The sequence below is a fragment of the Anabrus simplex genome, chromosome 2 (genome assembly GCF_040414725.1).
Source record: "Anabrus simplex isolate iqAnaSimp1 chromosome 2, ASM4041472v1, whole genome shotgun sequence".
NCBI lineage: Eukaryota > Metazoa > Arthropoda > Insecta > Orthoptera > Tettigoniidae > Anabrus > Anabrus simplex.
Window position 1 is genome coordinate 668,074,193 of NC_090266.1, and position 26,645 is coordinate 668,100,837.

The following is a 26,645-nucleotide window of genomic DNA, read 5'->3' on the forward strand; positions in this document are numbered from 1 at the left end:
TGTGAATTGTGTTTTATTACCTAAGAAACAACAATATCAGTAAAAGTGTAACTTGAAGCTTGGTTACTTTATTACAACAGAGTAGACTACTTCAGACAATTAATCAATCAATCAATCTGCATTTATGACTGTCGCTCAGGTGGCAGGTTCCTATCAGTTGTTTACCTAGGTTCTCTTAAATTATTACAAAGAACTAGGACATTTATCGAAAATTTCCCTTCATAATAATTCCATTCCTTAATTCCTCTTCTTATAAATGAATATTTACCCCAATTTGTCCTCTTGAATTCTAACTTTAGAGTATCTTCATATTATGATCTTCCCTACATTTAATAGCTCCACTCTAACTTAATCGTCTGCTAATGTCATTCCACGCCATTTCTCCTCTGACAGTTAGGAACATTCCGCTTAGTAAAACAGCTCCAAACTCTTCTCAGCCCAAAGGTTCCAAGATTTTCGTAACACTACTCTTTTGTCGGAACTCACCCAAAACAAATTGTGCTGCTTTCCTTTGTATCTTTTCCAGTTCTAGTATCAAGTAATCGTGGTAATGGGTTCCGTACACAACAATCATACTCTAATTACGGTCTTACCAAAGACTTATACACCTTTACACACTTACTACAGCCCCTAAACGCTCTCATAACCATAAGCCTTTTATTTACAACCTCATTAATGTGATTACCATAATAAAGATACTTCCTCATGTTAACTTGCAGTGATCCCCGTGAGGCTCTTTCTCTTCATTAACACAGTAATTAACACTGAGAGGACGTTTCATTTTAGTGAAACTTACACCGTACTCTTCATCCTGTTTACCATCATCTCATTGCCCGCTGTCCATCTCACAACATTGACGAGGTATTTTTGCAATCGCTCACAATCCTGTAACTCATTTAGTACCCTATACAACAGGGTCTCTCAGAGTGCATGCACTGTGCACGGTGCAAAAGACGACTTCGCTTGATTGACCAGAGTGCAGACCCCCACTCCTCGATTTGGAGCAATAGCACTGTCTTTCTCTTTCCCCATGCCTGTCTCGCTCGCTTCCCCTGTCTCCCTCTTCCTCACTTGCTCCGTAGCGCTCCAAATCCGAGCCGAGTTGAGCCGGTTTGAACCGAGCTTAGCCGAGTAGCCCAGAGACGAAGCGTTGGTCCGAGCCGAGCCGAGCGTGAGATTTTGGGCGTTTGAGAGGCCCTGCTATACAGTATAATATTATCTGGAAAAAGCCTTATCTGTGATTCCAGATCTTTACTCATATCATTTGTATACATAAGATAGCATAAAGATCCTATAATTCTGCCCTGCGGGACACCCTCTTAATCGTTACAGGATTAGATAATGCTTCTCCTATTCTAATTTTCTAAGTTCTATATTCTTGAAATTTAGCCACCCATTCGACCAATCCTTTCTCTAGCCCAATAGTCCCTATTTTCGTGAACAGTCTTCCATGATCTACCCTATCAAAAGCTTTGGATAGTTCAATAGCCATACAGTCTATCTATACCGAATGCCCACGTTGGTAACACTGTGGCACCTTGAGGGTGCCTTTTGTTAGTTCAGGGAGTAAAGGGGAGCTACAAAGCAAACTACGACATTGTACTGTTAAGTGGACTGAAGATGGATGTCGCAACGGATGAATAAAGAAATCGGATATAGTTGAATGTCGCAGATTAAGGGTAAAATAATAATGGGTGTGGTATGGTATAAAATCTCTACGACAGCTTCTTATTTCTGGAAATTTGTTAACACACTTCTGAAAATGGGGGATGTAAGAATACTTCAAGATAGATAGAATTCAAGGTTATTAGGATATTGTCAAAGTCTCTTAGTTTTATGTTAATCATTTTTCTGGCTTTCGCAAATTTATAAGTGCATTGATGCCCTAGAGAGAGGGAGAGAGGGATAATTCTACTGTAGTATCCTTCTCATTATCCAGAAGAGAATTCTCCAGGAATGGAAAAAGGAAGCATGGGAAGGAAAGAGATATGGCGCCGGTCTGAGATACTTACGTTTCACGGTGAGCTTGCATTTAGTTTTAGCTGATCCTATTGTGTTTTTGGCCTCACAGCAATATTCACCCTCATCCTCGGGGAATATTTCATTGATGGCGAGGGTTGCCACACCATTTTTGTATTTCAGATCCAGTATGTCGGAGGAACTGAGAACCTGGAACACAATGTTAATAGGACGTGAAATGGAACTTCCGGTTGACATATCATTCCTAAAAATATTACATTTGCATTCACTTTTTGAAAACTAAATTCATCTGCAATATTGGATAGAATGTCGTTGGAATGTACAAAATAAATCTTATAAACATAGCTCAGAGATGACGTAAAGCGCTCACATAATTCAACTATCTGAAAGTTTGTATTCTGACTTATGTTTACTAGTATTGTTGTCTTAGCAGGTATTTCAGAACAATGCAATTTTGAACGGAATGAAAGTCAATAAAACGGAAGTTGATGTAAATATTTCAGTATAAATCCAAACAGTCACAATCTCTGTAACCATACCGTATACCTGTCTGCTATAGGAAGCAGGTCCTTGACGTGCCTTCTCTCTGTTATCTGGTACAGAAGAGCACCAAATGAATAATTTAATAATTTCCACCAACTTGTATTCATTTATTCCTTAAAACAAAAATCACTTATTTTTCTCATCAACAAAACTGTGAAGAAGATATATTTTCGTCTGTACGATCAATGACGTACATCTTGCAATGGAACTTAACAAGATTGCGCGCAATGTACCGGAGTACGTACCTTGATGGAAGCAATGCTAGGAAGCCCGTAGTATTTCCATTTTATATAAGCATTAACGTAATAAAACATGCCCCTTCAAGGTTCATGAATATTGCATGGAAACTGGAAATAGCTATTAAACGTGAAGGCTTCATGCCAAAAGAGTGGGACACACTGCGTGGACACTTGCTCCCGATTAATTACTCCAAGGCAGAGATGTATTCAAGTTTCTTCCGGAGATACGGATCATCCAAAAAAACTGGCGAGAACTTTAATTTTCCTATGTACGCCTTATAACCACAGGATATTGAAAAGTCAATATCCATTTTATTAAACATTATATAATTTCAAAATAAATATAATTCAGGAAACTCAGTCGTCAAAAAATTACAATTGTTTCGCTCCAGTGCGACATGGGCTCATCAGTTGGATACCGCACCTTCCCAAGCCATATTTTTGGTCAATTTTAAGACTACTTTATTCTCAATTTAAATAAGAAAAACCTAAAATTTCTAAATGGTATTTAAAACAAGAATTTGTTGTGACCGAAATAATGGCATTTATCTATCTATAAGAGCCTGTGTGGTGGTCTTCAGCGGTCCGTGTGTCTGACGAGAGCTTCCGCAGAAACAAGGAAATGAAAAGTTTATTTTGTCTCTTCATTATGACTAGCCTTCTCTCGTTCTTTCTATCTATTCTCCTTGTACTCTTACCTGTTATTTTCATGTCATGAATGTAGTTTCCGTTGTTCACCCAGCTAATACTTCCGAACATCAATATCGGGCTGAAAAACACCTTGCTTTCTTTCCATTGAGATCATTTGATACTTCTGTACCATACTCGCTGCATTTCCTTACGAGATACCATATCCAAATCCAATGCTAATCTTATTAATCACCGAGCTCGATAGCTGCAGTCGCTTAAGTGCGGCCAGTATCCAGTAATCGGGAGATAGTGGGTTCGAGCCCCACTGTCGGCAGCCCTGAAGATGGTTTTCCGTGGTTCCCCATTTTCATACCATGCAAATGCCGGACCTTAATTAAGGTCACGGCCGCTTTCTTCCAATTCCTAAACCTTTCCCATCCCATCGTCGCAGTAAGACATATCTGTCGGTGCGACGTAAAGCAAATAGCAAAAAAATCTTATTAATCGATAAAGCCATCTTATTCCTACCGTATGGCCGTTATAGCTGAGTAACATCGTACATATCTTCTTACCAAGGCAGCCACTGTCTCCAATGCATGAGGAATTTTGAAATGAGTCACGTACTATCTGCGTCGAGAAACTTGGGTCACGCTGCAAGAGGGAGAGACTCCAGTGTATGTTAACTATGGCTGTTAGACGAGAGCGAACACCTCTGTGGAGGTAAAGCAACAATGGAGGGGAGGATATATCCTTGCAAATGTTGAGAAGTGCTGTGAGGAAGAAACGAGGAGAAAAATCTATTGCCGGGCTGAGTGGCTCAGACAGTTAAGGCGCTGGCCTTCTAACCCCAACTTGGTAAGCCCCGTGTCAGTAGGTTTACTGGCACGTAAAAGAACTCCTGCGGGACTAAATTCCGGCACCTTGGCGTCTCCCAAGACCGTAAAAGTAGTTAGTGGGACGTAAAGCAAATAACATTATTATTATTATTATTAAAAATCTATTGAAGACTTAAGAAAAAATGTCGTCGAACAGGGCGTCGGAAACACTGGCAAGAGTCTGAAATACATTAAAAGAGTTTCGTTATTTGCTTTAAAATGCAATTAAGGCGTTCTTTCTTGAGAATATTCCTTGTTTCAATATTTTAGACTGGAAATATGCAGACAGGATTAGTTCAAATGTGATTTATCTCAGTTTTCCTAGTTTCTGATTACTGAAGTTAGCATTTGTTTGTTATTAGGCCCTATGTAAGACGAATTGTTACAGACTTCATCCGAGGCTATTCTAGAAATCTCTCTAAAGATAATATCTTTTCCGAGAGTTGGTAGCAAATTAGACGCCCCGTTGAGATATCCAGACCGTTATGAACCAAACCAAATTTCAATACATGATTTACGTGGTTCAAATGATCTATTGCTGCCTCCTCACTACTAGCACTTCCGTATCTGAGCGTTACTGAAAACCAACTTTGTCAGTGCAACGCTCAGGCTGCGATAACACTAGTGTACTCTGTGGGATTCCTTCAGAGAGTCACTTCCCCTACCTGCCAGTCTTGAACGAGCAGGCTCAAAGTGCTCCATGTCGTAAGTATGCTATTCTATTCTTACCTTCGCCTCTTACAACAGGCAGAAGGCACCCTGGATTATTGCAATTCCCCGTAGAAGGATAGGATTTAGAGTATTTGATTTATAACTGTATCCGAATTTACGTACCTAGTGAAAGTAGAGGGAGAGAGATGTTTATAACTAAATGCCATGCTTCCATTTTCTGAAGGTTAAACACAGTAAATGTAAATAAAACCCTAACAATCATGAAAGAAGTGAGAAACAATTGGAACTCTTCTCTTACCTGGCCATTCTTGGTCCAAGTGACTTGAGGTTCAGGATCGCCGGTCACCGTACAGCTCAGCTGAAGAGGATCGCCATCATTAATGGTGAGATCCTGCAGCTTGTTTTGGAAGGTGGGTGCACACATCAGAGAGTCGTCAGGTGGCACTGTGGAAGTCCATGAGGAATGTTAGAATTCAATGTGAGATATAAGATAAATATGCATTCTAGTCACACCTAATACTGTGATTTCACGTCTCTTGTCGTAAAATAATTAAATACCAAGTCAAACTATCGTCTCCCACACCTCCATCTACTCCTTTTACAGCCAGTTCCAATTATTCCTAGTCCGCTCCATTCAGATCATGTAACTGCGCCACGTAAAGTGATCCATACACTGCTTTCTCCAGAGAGTTCACACATAGATTGTGTGTTATCTCATAATTACAATTGCCTTCCTGTCATTATTCCCATTTGTTTCCTGTAGCAATCACTTCCACTACTTCCATATCAATTACCTCAAACTTATTTAGAGATGTCCCGAGCCCATTCCCTTTTACTCGTATAAAATTGGCCGCACTAGCTCACTTCCTCCTCGATTAAAACTATACATCGTAAATGTGAACTCACTGCATAGGTTGTGCCACGCTGCCAACGGCCGTAGCCGTGTTGAAACGGCGGATCCCATGAGATCTCCTAAGTTAACCAACATTGGGCGTGGTCAAGATTTGCATGGATTGCTACGCGCTGTTGGTGGGGGTAAGGGAATGGAGGAGCGGAAAGGAACTGGCCACCCTACCGTACGTAAACTCCAGCTCAGGCACACCTCTGAGGAGGTTCGGACCTGCCTTCGGGCAGAATACACCCTTACCCTTACCTCTTATTTTCACAACAAGCAAATGCTGGAACTGTATCTTAATATAGTCCATGCTCGCTTCCTTACCACTCGTAGCCCTTTCCTACCCCATCGTCGCCATAATACATTTTTGTGTCGATGCGACGTAAAATAAAGGCATTTTTCAATCACCTGGTGCATACTGAAAATCTGATCCTGACAGCCCCTCTGTGATTGAAACCACACTGAGATTCATCCTACTTACTCTCAACCACTGATCATACCCTACTTTCCAAATATCAGTGAACACCTTGCCTGGTATACTGATCAATGAAATACCATGATAGTTGTTGCAATCCTTCCTGTTCCCTTGCTTATAGATAGGTGCAGTTATTGCTTTCGTCCAATCAGAAGGTACCTCACTAACATTTCATGTCAATATTAATCGGTCAAGATACTTCACCGCTGTCGTCCCAAAATATTTCAGTATTTCAGGTCTAGCTTCATTTATTCCTGCTGATTTATCACAATGGAATTTATATAGAATTCTTTCTAGTTCCTTAAGCATAATTTCACTAACATCCTTGTGCCCCCCCATGACCTCGGTTGTTCGCGACGTCAACAGAAAGATTTCCTTTTACGAAATATTTTCGAAATATTCCTTCCACCTGTCAATTAATTTCCTGGGATCTACAATGAGTTCACCTGATTTACACAAACCACTATTAATTTTATTTCTCCCTCCCTTTCTACGATTCTTTATTACAGGCCAGAAAAGTTTCCCTGTAGCCTGACCTATCCCTTCCAGGTTATTACCGCAATCTTCTCCAGACTTCGACTTGAATTCAACAATTTTTCGTTTCGCTCTGTTTCTTTCATCAACGTATAATTCCGTGCCCTGCATTAGTCCTTGTTTGAAGCTACTTCTGATACGCCTGCCTTTCACGTTTACACGCTGCCCTCACTTCACCATTCCAGAAAGATGTTCGCTTCTTCCCATCTTTAGACACAGTTGATTTTAGGCATTCCCTTGTTGTTTCAACTAGAGCATCCCTGTAAGCCACCCATTCTCTTTCTATATCCTGAATCTTCTTACTGTCAATTGTTTGGAACTTTTCAGGAATAATATCCATGCACTTCTGTCTAATTTCCTCGTCCTGGAGATTTTTTTGCCTTATTTGTCTAGGTACAGATTTCTCTTTCTATATCCTAGGCTCGGAGATACTTAGTTCACTACAGATCAGTTAATGGTCTGTATCATCGAGAAATCCCCGGAATACCGCACATCTCTAACAGATTTCCTGAACTTAAAGTCCGTTATGATGCAGTCTATTATGGATCCGGTGTCCCTACTCTCCTATGTGCAGCGGTGAATAGCCTTATCCTCAAAGAATGTGTTTGTGACTGTGAATCCCATAGTAGCATTGAAGTCCTGTAAACGGTTCTCATTCCTGTTGGCTTCTGTATTTTCCCCATAGTCACCCATTTCCTTGTCATATCCTTCAGTTCTATTTCCAATTCTCGCATTGAAATTGTATGTTAGCTCTATCCTATGCTTACTGCTGACGCTCACTACTGTGTCACTCAGTGCTTCATAAGACTTGTCAGATTCATCCCCATCTGCACCCTAACATAGTGAATAGACTGAGACATTCCTAAGTCCTCCAACTGCTAAATCTCCCCACTTCATTAGCCCATTTACGTGCCTAACAGAAACTATGTTACGTGATATGACGTTCCTGATGAACAATCATACACCACACTCTGACTTTCCCTTTTTTAACACCCATCATGAACACTTTTTTAATCTCCTACTTCCTCCTCGTTAACTCCCCTTACCCGAATATCGTTAACTACAAATACATCCAGACGCATCCTTTTTGTTGATTCCACCAGTTCTACTTTCTTTCTTCCATAACCCCCGTTGATATATGATTCTCATCGAATTCCATTTCCTTGGCCAAGTTATTTCCAAGGAGTCCCTCGCCTGTCGAATGGGAGTGGGACTCCGTTCCTCTCGTACGTCTGAGGCTTGCTTAAATCGTTCTGAGCGTGCTCGATAAATATTCTATGAAGCAGTATGCAACCCTACTTACACGTGGTCCCGGTGAGAATCTCTCCTATAACGGGTTAGAGACCACCAGTGGATTGTATAGTCCTAGCCGCCTGAGCACATGGAGACCCATGGCTCAGAATATGTCTGAGATGCGCACTCCTATTCCATAGCAACTGGTATCCCAACTCTGAGTACCTCTTACCAGGCCACTCAGCCGTTGCCCATGGTTCACGAACTAGAACGTGACTACAGTAACCCACACCATGAGCCAGGCGCATAATGCATAATTACTTTATTTGTAGTTCACTCTATCATATCTTTTTGTTGCAATTACATTTACCGAGCTCGATAGCTGCAGTCGCTTAAGCGCGGCCAGTATCCAGTATTCGGGAGACAGTAGGTCCGAACCCCACTGTCGGCAGCCCTGAAGATGGGTTTTCCGTGGTTTCCCATTTTCACACCAGGCAAATGCTGGGGCTATACCTTAATTAAGGCCACGGCCACTTCCTTCCCACTCCTAGCCTTTTCCTGTCCCATCGTCGCCATAAGATCTATCTGTGTCGGTGCGACGTGAAACAACTTGCAATTACATTTGTTGGCACGTCTTATGATTGATTTTTTAGTGAATACATCCTTAAGCTCTGCTGAAACGCTGTTCTGTCATGTCATACGGAATTATGAAAATGCCCACCTCTTGCCTGAATGCAGTCCTCTGTTTCTCTTCGCACTGAGTTCCGAATGCACTCAAGAGTGCTTAGTGCCATGCGCACTGCGTGGTAGTCGGGCTCCAGGGCTGAATGGTTAGCGCGCTGGCCTTTGTCCACGAGGTCCCGGGTTTCATTTCCTCCCGGGTCTGGGATTTTAACTTTCTTTGGTTAATTTCGATGGATCGCGGGCTGGGTGTTTGTGCCGTCCTCATCATTAGAATTCGTCATATGTAGGGCCCCATCTTCACAGACGCCAGGTGGCCTATAAGGCGGCAGACAGAAAGGCCTGCACCAGGCATCTCTGGAGGTCACACGCCATCATTAATTATTATCACTGTCTGACAGAAAGTGATAATACTCGCATGTAGAATGCTGCCTCATCCAGAGCAATTTAAGTACTACTACTACTACTACTACTACTACTACTACTACTACTACTACTACAAAATGTTTTCTTTTCATACCCTGAAGAGGTACGTCAGGACTCTTCTCTTAGGCCAGGGAGATTCGGAGCTGTGAAGGTGAGGGGTTTGGCGGCCGTGGCCTATTGTAGGAACTGCCCCGACATTCGCTTTAGTACACAGGAAAAACATGCTCAGGAAGCCGACGTTGGGGACCATTCCCTCCGCCTCCCGAGTGTAGAGGAGCAAGGCTAGCTGGAGCTTACTCTACTCGGTGAAATAAACCTACTACTACTAAAATGTTTTCATTCCTCCCCTGAAGGGGGAGGCGGGCCTCTTAGACCGTAACGCCGTCTCTCAGGCCGGGAGATTTGTTACGGTGAAGGAAATGCACGGAGAAGGTGTGGGGGTTGGCGGCCGTGGCCTATACTAGGAACTGTCCAGACATTCGTCTTAGTGCTGGAGAATGGAAAACACGGAAAACCATTCTCAGGACAGCCGACGGTTGAGGCCAGCCGTGAACTCCAGCCAGCCCTGTCCCGTATTCCGAATGCAGAGGCGTAGAGCCACCGTAGTCGTGGTGGGGACGGAACGAGTAGAACAGTAGGGTAACTCGGTTTCTGAGGTTACGTGACGTCACAGCGGAGCACCGATTCAACTCGAATACTCCGCGCTGTGGGTGCTTCAGTAAATCTTCCACCGGGTAAGTTGGCCGTGCGGTTAGAGGCGCGCGGCTGTGAGCTTGCATCCGGGAGATAGTGGGTTCGAATCCCACTGTCTGCAGCCCTGAATATGGTTTTCCGTGGTTTCCCATTTTCACACCAGGCAAATGCTGGGGCTGTACCTTAATTAAGGCCACGGCCTCTTCCTTCCAACTCCTAGGCCTTTCCTATCCCATCGTCACAATAAGACCTGTCTGTGTAGGTGCGACTTAAGCCACTAGCAAAAAAAAAAGAGTAAACCTTCCGGCCAAGCTACAATCGAAACAACACTGTGCTGTTGTTCAGACTCCAGACCTAGACGTCTGTTCTATTTGTATGTTTTCTTATACATATATCTTTGTTTACAGTTGTTGCGCTATATTTTCTATCGATATTTGTAATAAGAAGCAGTAATCCCACGAAAGTCCTCCCAAGCATGGCAGTATTTTACTAGCAGTCCAGGTAGAAAATCCGCTACTTGTAAAATTTGCAATCAAATCTATTGTACAGGTGGAGAGGAATGTCAAATTTATGGAATCACATAAAACGGGCGCATCGTAAGGACATGGTACAAGATACAGTTGCACATCGTGAAAGTAATTCCATTCCTACGTATGGATGAGACAGTGCAGGTAAAAAAATAAGTTGCATAGGAGTTTGGCTACTTTTGTATGCGGGTTGTAGGGGATAGAGCCAGACCTGTAGCTTAGATCCTTTCCAACAGATCAGAGCTGAGCTAGGCCGCCATAGGTCAATTGGTAGAGCTACCAACGCAAAATCGGGAGGTTGTGGGTTCGGATTCCACTGGTGTCCGGTTGGCCATTTTTTTCTGTACTTAACATCCCTTCAACACGTACTAAATGTACGTAACACGACCTAATAGGTTGAAAGTCGATTTTGATTACAATGCGGTCGTGAAAATTCAATATTCATGGGCTCTTAAGTGAACTTGCTTACCTTAGCGTAGCTACTATATCTGTGCCCGCATAGGAGATGTTTTCATGTGCTGGACAAATTCTTTCAGATCGAAGCTCATCGTTCACTGCAAACCAAGCTGAAACTTTGATATTTCTGAATAGAAATTCCCCCTATATAACACCTGTTCCATGCAATACAGAGCACTAATGGTGCCTCCCATACTGTCTGTGTACCACGTGTTGTGTCTGATTTTAATGCTTGTCACAAGATGAAGAATTGGGTTCATTTGTATACTTTACTTATTTCCATTACTGATGTTGTATTAACAGATTTGTCATTTAACTCCTTATACCACATAGTTATCAATGAAATGTTTGGCACTATATGAGGTTAGGCACATTTCAAAGAACTAGATTTCGTTTCGTCAGTAATCACATTATGGAATACGGTACGTTTATCCATATGCATTAATATTTATTTTACTTATTTATTCATTTGTATGTTTATTTCTTATTTATGTCTACTTGATATGCCACATATTAAGCACAGATTTGTAATTAAATAGTTTGTTATGTGTTAACTTTATATTACACTAGGAAAATTGTTCTAATAGCCAATAATAGAAAGTACAGAGCATAGTATCACTGATAATAATTGATAACCTTCTTTATAAATGTAAACTGTATCTTAGAAGGTCAATATAATGTTTAAATTTACCGCTATAAAGTTGTACTCTGTTCTGTACTCGGTTCAACCGAGTAATGACGTCATAGTACTTGCTCCGAACCGAACCGTTCCGTCCCCATCACTACACGGAAAAGCCGTAGCCACCCCTCCTCTGCTCAGTTGGCCGGTCGGAGTACAGATCTGTTGGACCACGGACCAGCCGTGGCCACTTGTGGGCCGAGACCCACTCTGCATCCAAAACTAAACCCATTGGACACGGCTAGTTATGATTGGAACTATGGGTATAATCTGTGGGTGTTAAACACCTATTCAAGTCAACGTGAAGGCTAGGGGCTTTACGTCGCGCCGACACAGATAGGTCTTATGGCGACGATGGGATAGGAAAGGCCTAGGAGTTGGAAGGAAGCGGCCGTGGCCTTAATTAAGGTACAGCCCCAGCATTTGCCTGGTGTGAAAATGGGAAACCACGGAAAACCATTTTCAGGGCTGCCGATACTGGGATTCGAACCTACTATCTCCCGGATGCAAGCTCACAGCCGCGCGCCTCTACGCGCACGGCCAACTCGCCCGGTTCAACGTGAAGGGGCCGAAGGGATAGTATTTGGTCCTGTGGGTTCACTTCTTGCTGGTGGAAGTGTACTAATAAAGCACAGGAAATGCCATCAAGTCCGATACATGCATGTCCACGCCGTGGCCCCTGGGCAGCGGTTACACTGCGTGCACACGGCTAAGTCATGTAAGGGCGAAAAAGCGAGTTCCCGACGCTTCAAAATGGGGACGCACCAGCTAAGGGAGACAACTCCGAAAGAAAACATCGGCCCTCCAGGATTGCTAGGGGTTGGCGTTGGGCTGACAACCCAATCTGTAAAAAACTCTCGTTACGAATTCTGAAGGAGAAATAGCCGGTCTGACCTTTTTATGACGACCTCGCAAACGTGTAAAGGACTTGAGAATTGGTTCTTGGAATGTTTTAACTCTTTACCGAGCTGGAAACTTAAGAAAGTTGCTCGATCAGCTGGATGAGTATCGACTAGATATTACTGCTATTCAAGAAGTGAGATGGATTGGTGAAGGATTGATACAGAGAAAGAGTCATATGGTATTCTGTAGTTGCCACACGAAGGATCACATACTTGGTACTGGTCTTATTGTCAATAAGCAGATAAAATATCATGGATTTTCGGGCAAAATCGCATAGATTGTGCAGACTTAGAATTAGAGGGAAGTTCTTCAATTACAGTCTTATCTGTGCACATGCTCCAACTGAAGAGAAGAGCGACGAAGGTAAAGATTCATTTGGCGATGAATTATATGAAATTTATAATGAGTGCCCAAGAGCAGACTGTAAAATAATCTTTGGAAATTTGAATGCGAAGATAGGAGAGGAAGACGAATACAGACCTTGTCTTAGAAAATACAGCATGCATGATTTTTCTAATGATAATGGAATCAGGCTTATACATTTTTCATCCTCGAGAAATATGGTATTGGGAAGTACAAATTTAATCACAAGGTCATACATAAAATGACATGGAGGTCTCCAGATGGAAGTACTTTTAACCAAGTTGACCACCTCCTAATAGATGCAAGGCACTTCTATAACGTAATGGACGTTAGAAATGTAGGGGGGCCGATATTGACTCTGACCACTACCTTGTGGTAGCAACTATTAGAAGCCACATATCTAATGCAAGAAATGTACACGGATCCAATGCAAGAAAGTTCAACAGTGCTCGGCTGAAGGAGCCCGAAACTGCTTTGAGATATGCTAAGTTGCTTAATGAGGCCCTGACCGATTTGCCTAATAGTGAGAGTATTGATGAAATCTGGAAGAATCTTAAAGACGAACTATTAAAAACTGCAAATGAAGTTTTAGGAAGGGAAGAGAAATTTAGGTACAACAATTGGTTTGATGAAGAGTGTGAACGAGAAACAACCTTAAAATGTGAAGCATACAATAGAATGCAACAGAGAAACCACATCAGAAAAGCAGTGGATGAGTATAGAACTTCCAGGAGAGAAGAAAAGAGATTGTACAAGAAGAAAAAGAGACAGTATGAGGGGAACGAATTGGAAGAAAAGGAACGGTTGAAAGGGATGAATGATGTGAGAGCTTTCTATCAGAAGTTACATAAAAGTCGTGAGAATTTCCAGCCTAGAACAAATTTGTGTAGAGATAAAGATGGCATAATATTGGGCAGTGAGGAAGTAATACTAGAAAGATGGGGCCAATATTTTGCTGAACTGTTGAATGAAAGTCCAACTGATGACCAAGAAACCTTATCTCCTGTAAATATAAGGAAATCAGAAATAGAATTACCGATACCTACTACTGATGAAGTTGAGCTTGCGAGAAAGGAGTTAAAGAGTAACAAAGCCCCGGGAATGGATTTAATGCAATCAGAGCTTGTGAAAAATGCTGGAAAAGAATTTGTTAAACTCTTTCACAAACTAGTGGCCAAGATAGGGTAGCTGAAACAATCCCTGACGAATGGAATGTAGGTATCATATGCCCGATACATAAGAAAGGTGATATCATGATGTGTTTTAACTATAGAAGTATCTGCCTATTATCCATTCCTTTAACTATTTTCCAATATTTTCTTTAGCAGATTGGTGCCTTACGTGGAAAATGCGGTTGGTGACTACCAATGCGTATTTCGCCAAGGAAGATCTACTATTGATCAGATCTTCACAATCCGCCAGATACTTGAAAAATGTAAAGAATTTGGAATTGATCTCTTTACGGAATTCAGATCAGCCTATGACAGCATTCATAGAAGTAACCTCTATGTAGCAATGGAAGAGTTTTAGATCCCTAATAAATTGATTGCCTTTGTGAAAGCCACTGTGGAAAATACTCGGAATCAAATTAAGATCCAGAATAAGTTATGAAGTGCTGTAACGACCAGGAACGGAGTTAGGCAAGGAGATTCATTATCATGCCTTTTGTTTAATATAGCTTTGGAGAAAGTTGTTAGGGATGCGAGTATCAACAGAAGGGGAACCATCTTAGATACATCAATTCAAATTTTGGAATACGCAGCTGATATTTATTTAATCGCAAGTGCACCAAGAGCATTGAGAGAATCTTCCACAAGCCTCGAAAAAGCAGCAAGAAAGATAAATTTACAGATTAATGAAGAAAACTCTAAGTATATGCCCGTAACCAAGAAAGACTACCCTAGTGGATGTAGATTCATAGAAATTGGCTCATATAAGTTTGATGTGCGCAGATTTACCTACCTTGGATCAGTAGTTAATTTCAATAAAAATGTTAGTTCGGAAATCAAAAAACGTATACTGTCTGCTAAAACGTGCTATCATGGCCTCAGAAAACATCTGAAGTCTAAGCTGCTGCTCAGGAAACTAAAGTCCTAATGTATAAAGTTTTAGTAAAACCTATATTAACATATGGTGCTGAGACCTGGACACTCTCAAAATCTGATGAAAGTCAGCTCGGTATATTTGAAAGAAACAAGTAAGCAATTATGCATTTCCGGACGAGTATTGTACTAACATTTTCTTCTTCTCCCTATGCGTGGAATTCATTCCTGACGTCTGTACCTGGGGGTTTCAGTACACGCTGTATAGGAGATGATGTTCTTGATGGTGTTAGTTTGCTATCTTTATTTACATGGATTGGGATACGTAGTGAGTGAATGGACCAGTAATTCTTATGAGAAGGTGGAGCACCACACTGTTCTGCTGCTGGACGAATATCTCAAGAACGGGCCTAAAATTGAAAATAGTTTTGTGAATGGACCAGTAACTTTTTTGAGAAGGTGGAGCACCACATTTACAACGTTCTGTTGCTGAAGAACAGGCCTAAAATTGAAAATATTATGTATAATGAGAATGGAAGAATGTTATCGCACATTATACTGTACGCGATCACTTGATATGACCTCTTACCTCCATCGTATAGTAGAACAGTGCGTGGTAACTGTTGTATTTGTGAAAATAAATTCTTCATATGGAGGGTGCCGTCTAAACTCTAATGTGCCCATTATGCTTTGGGAAGTTATGCTTGCTGTAAGTCTTTACAATAGAGGAGACATACAAAGGAATATTGCAAAACGCGAAGCAAAGTCATCTCCGTACAGGCCATGAAGGGCCTTGTTTGGGTGAAAGGTAAAGGCTTCCACCATTCGTAACCTCGGCACGTGATGGGGTACAGTGGTTAGCCCTTTGCCTGGCCGCTTTTGCCAGCAGGAATTAACCTGGTATTCATTTTTGGTGTAGGCTGAGTGAACCTCAGGGCCATTTGCACCTGCGGAAGTGGAAATCTCATTTCTTAAATTTTACGACTTCCTGACGGGGATTGGAACCCACGTCCTTCCGGGCGAACTGAGAACGCATTTACCGCCTCGGCCAGGCAGCCCCTAAAGGAATATTGCATCGATTGCATTGTCCAAGGGTTTACACTTACCATAAAAATATGAGGTGGCTAGTTCACTCGGTATATTTCTAATTGTCAAATAGGAGTTAACTTACGTATAAGTTCTTTGGTTGCACTGCGGGACCTAGACGGGCTCCCTGTGGCATCCAGCTTACTGCCGTACTTCTTGATATTTCGCTTATCCGTTGCAATAGAGGATGAACTCTCAGAACTAGACACAGCTATCGTCGCTGCAGACTGTAACATATAAAATACATTCAGAGGGTGTATATTCATAGACTGAAATAATGAGCCCTTCCAAATGTAGAACTATTTCAGTATCTCACCTTGTAGTTCGTGGCTGTGGAGGAAGTTTGTTTGCTAGCACTGCTGGAACTACTGCTGCTATAGCTGGTTTTGGTGACAACAGGCGCTGGAGCTGGTCTGCTTGGCTGTTCAATGTAGCGCCGGTCTGAACAGAACAACATGGCGTGAGTTATCCCCGCTATGGTTGTACTTCAGATTTTTACTACTTCTACTACTAAAATAATAACAATTCTCCCTTGAATATTTCAACCCTTATAGGACCAATTGATGGTATATTAGCAGAGGATGTTATACATTAAAACAGCTGGCGATATTTTAATGATGGAACAAAATGACAGAAAAACTATAATTTAAAAAATTTAAATTTTTATTTTGTTTGAAATATACTTTAGCTTTTCCTGTAAAATAGGATGATTTTCCAAACATTTTGAAAAGAAAATTATATACAAATCTTAATTCAACCTGTATAAAGGATTATTAAAGAAAACCAGCAAAATACGCCACAAACGCCTTGATCTCTCTCACCACACCACCTGGTAAACAGTTGATCATTTCAGGTGCATTCTTCTTAAACATGCCTTGTCCTATCAGGGTTAACACTAGTTATAAGTAAAACGACGTGAAACAGGAATCACTGAGGAAAGAGCTATAGGTTTACCCTACAGGATAAAAACAAGATTATCCCAATAACTTAAGAAACTATTGGATCGAAAATATAAAACCCACGACATAGCTCGGCTAGATGAACAACAGTGGTATGGAAGGGAAAGGAAATATTACAAAATTATTCTTAGCAACCGGGATTTACATTTCTGTTAACAGCTATAAGTCAGCACAAAGAAGTATAAATACACGTCTATTGTAAAGAAAATATGTTCACTTCTTTGGAATAAATAAATAAATAAATAAATAAATAAATAAATAAATAAATAAATAAATAAATAAATAAATAAATAAATAAATAAATAAATAAATAAATAAATAAATAAATAAATAAATACGAGCGAAATAGTAGTAGAAGAAAAAGAGATTTATTTAGTTAATACTAAATTACTGGCATCCTAAATGAAATGATAAACATTACGTGTAATTAGTCGATAGATATAACAAGAATAGAGAACTGTAACTCATGATAATAAATTAAACATACAGTAATAGACATAATTTCCAGTAATGAATACAGTACAATACATGGTGAGAGTATTAATTCCCAGCCACAATTTGCAGTCCACAGTATGAATAGTAAGGAGTATTAAAATACAATGTACTGTATATCCAGTGCGAAACGTGAGTATAGAATAAATTAACATGAAGCCGTATATTTTGTGTGCGTATCTTAGACATGAATGTACTTGATTATGATGTTGTCTAGAGATTACTGTGCTACCTTGTTCTGCACAGATCTGAGAAGAAGAGTTAGTTGTGTTAGAAACGAAATACAATTCCAACCCATTTCACACTTCTAGAACTCAACTGTTATCAGTACATGTCATATACAACAGGCAACAGGTTAGTAAACTATACTTTTTTTGGCAGTCGTGTGTCTTCTAAAGCATAGAATACATGTTGTATCCCATTGAGTAGCCTAAGTAGGAGACAGCTAAAACAATTGTAAATGTTGTGTAAAGTAAACTGGATTCCTCGAGGTGTTGCAGCTCATCTTGGGCACACCCCCGACGAACGTGAGCTGCATGTACATTTTTAACCACATACCAGCTCTCCAGCCAATTTAATCTCTAGCAGTACTGCACCCTGACGGCCCAGGGCTCATAGCATAATTTGATATATCATTAAAACATTGTCCACGCTGGCATATAGTTTGCATTCCCAGCAGTCCGGTCGTGGTGGCGCACACAAACTACACAGAGAGGCTTGTGTCTCCATGGAACAATAGGGGAGTCCGTTCTGTAACGAAGAGTATTTGGGAATCCTGGCACCAAAAGCATTCCTGGTCTCAGGAGCTTAAGGACCGAGAGAATGGCAAGGCAAATGAGCTGACATTAGAGGAAAACCACTAATCAAGTTAACAATTCGCTGGAGTCATACGTGACAAAGGAGTAGAAATTCCTCCATGAGTAATTTACTGTATGCCTGCATTCCCAAAAATCGGGGCTAACGGCCGCCATAAGCCTAAGAGGATGTTGTCGAAAAGTTGACAAAGCCTCTCGAGAGGGAGACATTCAAACGACCGCCATCTTCGAGGACCAACGAGAACATTGTGTTTGGCACTATCAGATGCTCGCAGGATTGCCACCTCAGATAATCAAGTTAGTTTCACTATCAAGGAAATATAAATCATTCAGACTTCGGAGTAATGACTTCCTTAACTGTATTACTTTCTTCTTTAATTACCCCGTATGTATGCGAGTGCTAATCCCGAAACCTGGACAAACAGAACGTAGCCCCTGTAAACCCCCGACCCCTTTAGTTCATAAAAATAATTTACAGCTTAGTTTCTTACGCTTTTTGTCTTGAAGTTAAATACTGAAATTCACAAACTTATGTACCGCCGTTTCCCCGTGATGGTGTTGAGCAGAGCCGTTCGATATGGCAACCCTGTTGTCATAAGAGCAATACTGTTTTCTTAACATGGAATGAGCTATAGGTAAAAAGCAAACAAATCCGTCCCACAGAAGTCTTTTCTGCATGGAACCAATGATCTCAATGTTAGGCTCTCGAAATCAGTCCCCACCACCACCACCATCATCATCATTATAATCATCATCATCTAGGAATGTTAAAGTATTTAGGCTGGCGTTACTTCTCAGTTAAAACAATTACCGTCGATGGTTTTGCTCATCCTAAGAAATCTTAAACTGCAATGTTACACGCGTTTCACTTTGAATTTTATAATAATAATAATAATAATAATAATAATAATAATAAAAATGTTATTTTTCCGCCTGTGTGGTGTAGTGGTTAGTGTAATCAGCTGTCACCCCCGGAGGCCCGCGTTCTATTCCCGGCTCTGCCACGAAATTTGAGAAGGGGTACGCGGGCTGGAATGGGGTCTACTCAGCCTCGGGAGGTCAACTGAGTAGAGGTGGATTCGATTCCCACCTCAGCCATCCTGGAAGTGGTTTTCCGTGGTTTCCCACTTCTCCTCCAGGCAAATGCCGGGGTGGTACCTAACTTCAGACCACGGCCGCTTCCTTCCCTCTTCCTTGTCTATCCCTTCCAATCTTCCCATCTCCCCACAAGGGCCCTGTTCAGCATAGCAGAAGAGGCCACCTGGGCGAGGTACTGGTCATCCTCCCAAATTGTATCCCCTGACCCAGAGTCTGAAGCTCCAGGACTCTGCCCTTGAGGCGGTAGAGGTGGGATCCCCCGCTGAGTCCGAGGGAAAACCGACCCTGTAGGGTAACCATATAAAGAAGAAGAAGAAGAAGAAGAAGAAGAAGAAGAAGAAGAAGAAGAAGAAGAAGAATGTTATTTGCTTTACGTCCCACTATTTTTGCAGGCTGGATAGCTCAGATAGTAGAGCGCTGGTCTTCTGAGCCTAAGTTGGCGGGTTCGATCCCGGATCAGTCCAGTGGTATTTTAAGTTGCCTAAATACGTCAGCCTCTTGTCTGTAGATTTACTGGCATGATACAAAACTCGTGTGGGACTACATTTCGGCACCTCAGCGTCTCCGAAAACCGTAAAAGTAATTAGAGGGATGTAAAGCCAATATCATTAAAAGTCCGACTCGTTGGCTGAATGGTCAGCGTACTGGCCTTCGGTTCAGAGGGTCTTGGGTTCGCTTCCCGCCCGGGTCGGGGATTTTAATCGCTTCTGATTAATTCTTCAGGCTCGGCAACTGGGGATTTGTGTCCGTCCCAACACTGTCCTCATCATATTTAGACAACATACCACACTACTAACCACCACAGAAACACGCAATAGTGCTTACATCCTTCCATGTAGAGTTGGCGTCAGGAAGGGCATCCTGCCGTAAAACAGGGCCAGATCCACATGTGCTACGCAGTTCTCACCCGCGACTCCACAGGTGTGTGAAAAAGCAGTAGAAAAAGGTGAAGAAGAAAGCCAATATCATGAGATTTTATTATTGATATTATTTTGGGTTTATGTCGCGTGAAACTGGACAAACTAGTGGGAAACTTGAGATTTTTCGCTTTCTCAAAGGTGAACCACGACTGCTCTAATAAATTTGAGTCCATCGTTCCTGTCAAGTCTTATTCTTTCGCAGTGAGTTAGGAAATAAGCATGAACAGTCATCGGGATGATAAAAGGGGATGCCTAGCCGAGGCGGTAAATGCGTGCTTGGTTCAACCGGAAGGATGTGGGTTCGATTCCTCACCAGGAAGTAAAAAAATTTAGACACGAGTTTTCCACTCCTGGAGAGGAACAAGAGCCTGAGTTTCACTCAGCCCACACCAAAAATGAGTACCAGGTTAATTTCTTGGGAGCAAAGGCTACCGGACACAAGGGTTGCTTAGTGCCAGGGTAGTGGGAGTCTTCACTTTCCAATCCTCCAAGGGCCTTCATGGCATTGCTCCTTTTTGTGTTGATAAAAGAGGAGGAATTTTCGTGAAAAATAAAATCTAGAGCAAAGAACGGCAGTCGTTGTTTAGCTAGTCGTTACTTTATGGGACGCCGAAGAAGCACATTTTCTTGTGGAAGTAGTAAAATGTAGCATGCGTTTGCGGTAAATTTTAGAGTTTTATTATTTATACCGTTGCACTTGTCAGAAACATAGGAGTCCTTACAGATGTATTTTGTAATATTTTGAAACATATCATATACATTTGTCTGAAAATAACGGCGAGAAAGGATACGAAGCAAAGAGTTACGCCATGACACTGCATTTTATGAACACGTTTAAAAGAATGAAAGGAAGAAAAATCAGTCACTAAGAGACAGCACTGAAGGAGTAGATCTAGGAAGAGCAACAAAGAGAGAGGTACTGTACGCGCACTTTTTAGTGACATATTTTTTTACTCGGTTGAGAAGTAAGAGGGGAGCACTGCCGGTTCCGGTAATACTGCCAACTGAATGGAAATGAAATCTGAATTGAATCGATAATATAATCGATCGATATGAATTTTCTAAACCTTTATTATCTTACGCAAACAACTGCGTCACACACACAATATATAATACTATATATAACATTTACCGATGCGAAACGTGTTCCTAGCATGAATTCTATAGTTTGGTTTGCTGTGTAATCAACAACAGTACCAGTACTTAAAGTGTACGCCAGATGTCGCACAGCGATGATAAGCAATTCTTAGTTTGTGTTTCAAAGGTTGCCAATACGAATCTCGAAGATAACCGACGTCGACCGATTCAGCACTAGGGTGTAAATCTATCGCTAAAAAGTGCGCAGATAATATGGCATGATACACTTCACTACCGTTACAAGATTCACATATTTTGCACTGGTGTTTCATTTCCTGGAATTTATGTCACCACTGAGAAGTTATAGAAAGAAAGAAAGAAAGAAATTAAAAAAAGAAAGAAAGATTCTTCAAGAATTATGTTAATTATTAGTTACCTCCAGAATACATCAACTTATTAGCTAGTTCAGCTTGTTCAGCAGTAGATCCATAGCCTACGGAAGGAAGAAGAATACATTGCTTATGAGAGAGACAATGAACATATACAGTATGCTACAACTACAGTACAGTATAAGTTATACTGAAGCTAGTTATTCTACTGAAATGCTACATACAGAATAGTAAAAAATGAATTTAAAACATGTACTACAATCACATATCTTCAAGAGCATAGATGTTCCATTAGTCTGCTATGAAGAGCGAACATGTGCACTACAGACATCTGAGTGACACCTACCGTGTTCATTCCACTTACCTTCAACGATGACCACACAACTAGTTTCATCCGTGCCATGTATGTTTGTGGCAACACATCTGTATTTTCCGGAATCTTCTGGTTTGCAGTCTACTATTTCCATTGTGACCACTCCATCTGCGTGGGTCATATTGTATTCGTACTTGGTCAGCTCCCTTCTCTCCTTGAACCACTTGACCTAAAGCAGAGAGATCAATTGATGGAGATATAGTTCTGCTTTCATGTATTGATTGTGAGAACTGAAGAGTGTAAAGTTCTTAATATGACGCCATATCTTAACTGGGACCTGAATTTAAGGACCTAGACGTCAGAAAATGGCCAGAATTGTCACCTTTAAATGTTATCACCAATGTGTGGAGGAAATCACGTATAATGCATAAAATTATAATTTAACTTTGTCTCAAGTCCATTTAAATTTTTACATTAAGTCAACTACTGATGTATAAATACTGACATAAAATGTCTTTCTCCCTTCCTCTAAACTTGATATGTTGCGAACCAAGGTAGATTTTCTCCCTAGTGAGGTATTACAATTTTCCAAGAAGGTGTATGTTGAAATTTTCTATTTCCTGTACCAAAATGAATTGATTTGGTTGAAAATATTTCGTTTTGTTGTAAATATTTGCAAAAGAAATTGTAATAATAATCTAGGGTATAAATGTTTTTAATCTAATTTCCTATTTTTCATGGCTCTCAATTAATACAATTGGTATAATGAAATCATGTCCATATGGTGATATACGCTGTGAATTTTAACACTACTTCATGAAAAACTTGCTGTGAAATCTGTACTTAAAATGATCGTGTACTTTTTGAAACGGACCTCAGCATATCTCGATTTACAACTTGCACTGTTTATTGTAGATAAATAGTATTTCATGTAGATGTTGTACACAAGCCCGGCTCTCTGGCGTAATGGTCAGCGTCGAGGCCTTCGGTTCAAAGGGTCCCAGGTTTGATACTAGGTCGGGTCGGGTTAATTCCTCCGACTTGGGGACTGGGCGTTCGTGTTTGTCGATATATACGGCACAGTTCTCACCCGTGATGCCACGAAGGTGTACGAAATGCGGTGGAAAGAGAAGATAGATGTTGTTCACAAGATTTTTAATTATGTTTACCAGATGAGGAAACAAAGTGAAAAGCGTTTGAAAAAATCCATTACAAAATAATTTAAGTTGAGTTTGGTTCTCATATATTGATCCCATGAAAACATACAGTACTAACTCCCAGACAATCGATAGTGAGTTAAGAATATCTTTGGACTAGAAAAGGAATATCACACTATAAAACAGAAACCGTATAATGCCTGCTCAGTACCAAGTTAAATGTATACATGGAAATGCATATCAATTCTAAACCATACCCCCAACATACAGTTTCTCAGTATTTACCCAGAATTTCAAATAATTGGTGCGTACTTCCTTCCCGCCAGCAAAAGCCGTGGGAAAAACATTGCACATTTTATTCTTGTTGAGCGAGGAATGAAGTATTCAACTTACCGTTGGAACAGGCTTGCCACTGAGACAGCAGAGCAACTTGCAAGTCTGTCGGAATTGCATGACTCGAGGTCGCAACAGGAATGTAAAGCAAGGCGCACTCTCCTTCTCCTCCTGCCAGAAGGTGTACGCCAAGGGCTCGCGGCGACGTATGGGCTGCACCTCGGGCCTGTACTTCGGAACTTCTTTAGGAAGAGCTGCACATCACAGAAACCATCTCTTATTCTGTGTTCACTTTCGAAGTAAAGTTGTAGTTAGGGAGTTACAGTTCATGCGAAAGTAAAGCATTTCGAAGAGATATCTTGGGTAATCTCCAGTGTTCTTATTTTAAATGTAAGTAAGTCTAACAACTTGTTATATTATTTTTCAGGTATTTTCTTTGTTTTTATTAGCATTGTTAATTTTTTTTGCGAAAAATAGGTTATTCTGGTTAGTTAACAGGAGACATTCGACAGTGATGCAAACTAAGACTTCGTGACAAATCTTTCGGTTATTTTCTTTGAATATATAAACAACAACCTTTATTTTAGAGAGTCCATTTCAAAAATGATTAATAAGGTACATTTCTGATTCTAAATTGCCAACTTCCAACGTGTTTACTTTTGTCTAAGAGTACTGCATTTTAAAGAAACTTTAAGACATTTTCCTTGCTATTATGACCAGCAGAAAATAAAAATTGCCTATCATTTAACCCATTAAAGCTCAGTGTCCTGTTTTGAAGACTGCGTCTAAGTTCTATTTTGAAATAATAGCAAGGTCTCAGTAAATACATTTATTACTCAACTGTATTTATGTATGACCAAACCTTGTCCCGTTTTTCTACAGGATCGAGTATGAAGCGAGATGAATCTTCACAGCGAGTTTTTTACGACCCGACTTATCAGAGGAGTTGATGGGATGAAATGAATGACGTGATGTATGATAGTAGGAAGGGAGAGGGTGAAACCCGGTGCCGGCACATAGCCTACTAGTCTGTTCGAGGTTTTACCTCTCCATCCGTCGGAAGAATCACTATCAATAGCGTCATATGCCTTCACTCCATATGAGCACTGCGTAGAGGTTTGCAACTGAATGCAGGCTTTTGGTACGCAATCTAGTCATTAGACATGCCTTATTCAGTAGTATAGAGTACGGTAAGATGTTTTGATTTTTCCTTCTTCTTAACCAAGAAATGTGGCGTTTACCAGCAAAACGCGCCGTATTAGTAGTTTATTCTTCACTCATTAGGTTTTGACAATGTCCTGCTACATCTTCCATACTTTCAGCAGCGAAAATTCAATGGTTTGTGTTCACGTATCTATGTATGCAAAATCGTCTATCTGTCTGCACATTTTGGATATGAATATGACACTTGGATTTTATACCGTAAATTTGCGATCTCTGTGAGGCCAGAGAAGAAGGCTTGAACACAACAATCACTAAGTTCCGTAATACAGCGATCAAACAGATAGAGTAATTTTTCGTATTTGCTGATTGGATTCAATCTTTGTGCTTCGAATTGTTATAGCAACAGACTTGGAATAATAAGATGGGCAGGAAGAAATACGAGTGCCACATTATTTCCGTCTTTGGGTTTTCATATTGCCACAATGTATAATACAGCTTCAGTATCCATATCTTGATTTCGGGTTTGGACACGGGTGCTCTATCTAACATACAGTACCTACCAATAGAAATGAAGTCTCGAAACATGAAGGCATTAAACCAATATCCTACATTTCGAAGTCCCAATTCTGTGTAGAATGTCAATGAAAAATGGTCGCCCAAAGTGTAATCATGCACATGCTAAGTGGCTTTACAACAGCTAGATAATTAAGTGAATTAACAATTCGTGCTTTCTAACATGCATAATGGTGTTCTGAAAACCGATATTCTGTTATGGATAGAAACTGATACAAATTTTTATGTTAGTGTCCTATTGGTGGATGGCTCTTATCTCTCGAACTGAGTATGCCATTTTAACAATAGTTAACATTTCATGTTTGTATGGTGATATGTTGCTATCAAAACAATCATATAGAACAATATTTCTGGCTTTAATAGTTTAACCATTTAGAACTTAAATAAACCCCACTGAAGATTGTATTCCGTGTTTCCCATTTTTACACCAGGCAAATGCTGGGGCTGCACCTTAATCAAGGCCACGGCCAATTCCTTCCCACTCCTAGCCCTTTCCTGTTCCAATCGTCGCCATAAGATCTATCTGTGTCGGTGCGACTTAAAGCAAAAGAACAAAGAAAAATAATTAGGAAGCTCTTGAAAATGCCTGGAGTAAATTAGAAGTGGCGAGTGATCCATGTTCTGCTTTTAGCACGAACTATAGGCCTATGCGTTTAAGAATTCACATGGAACAGTTCCGTATATCAGCTTTTGGTCCATGGCGGGAGTATACGGAACGGTTCCGCAAGTAAGTGACAATGATTTAATAAGAGACTTCCAGCACTAAGGTGTACTAATGTGACTCTGAAGTGATATGTGTGTACATTAATAGCAAGAAATACTGTTTCCATTGTTCTGATAAAGAATTAATGGTTTTTGGTTAGTAACATCATGTTGAAACCCTATAGTCTATGGCGTTAGGTAGTGAAGTTAACTTTAAAGTACACTTACGCTGTACGTTGAGGAAGACCACTTCTTCGCGGTAGCCATAATGGTTCTCAGCCCGGATGATATACTCCCCTCTGTCCTCCAACTTGACTCGGTTGATGATGAAGGTGTAGTCATCACCAGCATAACGCTTCATGAACTTGACGCTCTGGCGAAGTTCAGCATTGTTATGGTACCACGTGAGAGTGGGAGTTGCAATGGCTATCACCCGACAGTAGAACTTAGCGCTCTGTCCCTCGTACGCAAAGGCACTTTGCGGTTTGATGACGAAACGTGGTGCTGCTTGCCTACGGTCTGAAAAAAATGTACAACACAAAAATTATCAACAGAACAACCATGACTGAATTAATTGATGATGATAGTAATAATCAGGACCACCCAAAAGAACGGGGGAGACAAGGGGGCTACAAGCTGGGGCCCGTAATATTAATAGATTGATTATATTATTGGAAGCTCAATAAAAATAATTTGCACACGGTGCTTAGGCTAATATTTC

General features: G+C 40.8%; 1 protein-coding gene across 26 annotated transcripts in view; it reads right to left on the reverse strand.

Annotated features, from left to right (window-relative positions):
* The window catches only part of bt (projectin protein bent), a 520,921-nt gene that overhangs the window by 8,637 nt on the left and 485,639 nt on the right, over nt 1–26,645 (reverse strand). For all 26 annotated transcript variants that reach the window (XM_067141199.2, XM_067141225.2, XM_067141218.2 and 23 more), the window contains 8 exons: nt 26,153–26,443; nt 23,546–23,739; nt 22,047–22,224; nt 21,730–21,786; nt 16,249–16,373; nt 16,018–16,159; nt 5,238–5,383; nt 2,013–2,169 (listed from right to left, as the gene is read on the reverse strand). In XM_067141199.2, the coding sequence (XP_066997300.2) occupies nt 2,013–2,169; nt 5,238–5,383; nt 16,018–16,159; nt 16,249–16,373; nt 21,730–21,786; nt 22,047–22,224; nt 23,546–23,739; nt 26,153–26,443 (1,290 nt within the window). The remainder of the gene's footprint in view (nt 1–2,012; nt 2,170–5,237; nt 5,384–16,017; nt 16,160–16,248; nt 16,374–21,729; nt 21,787–22,046; nt 22,225–23,545; nt 23,740–26,152; nt 26,444–26,645) is intronic.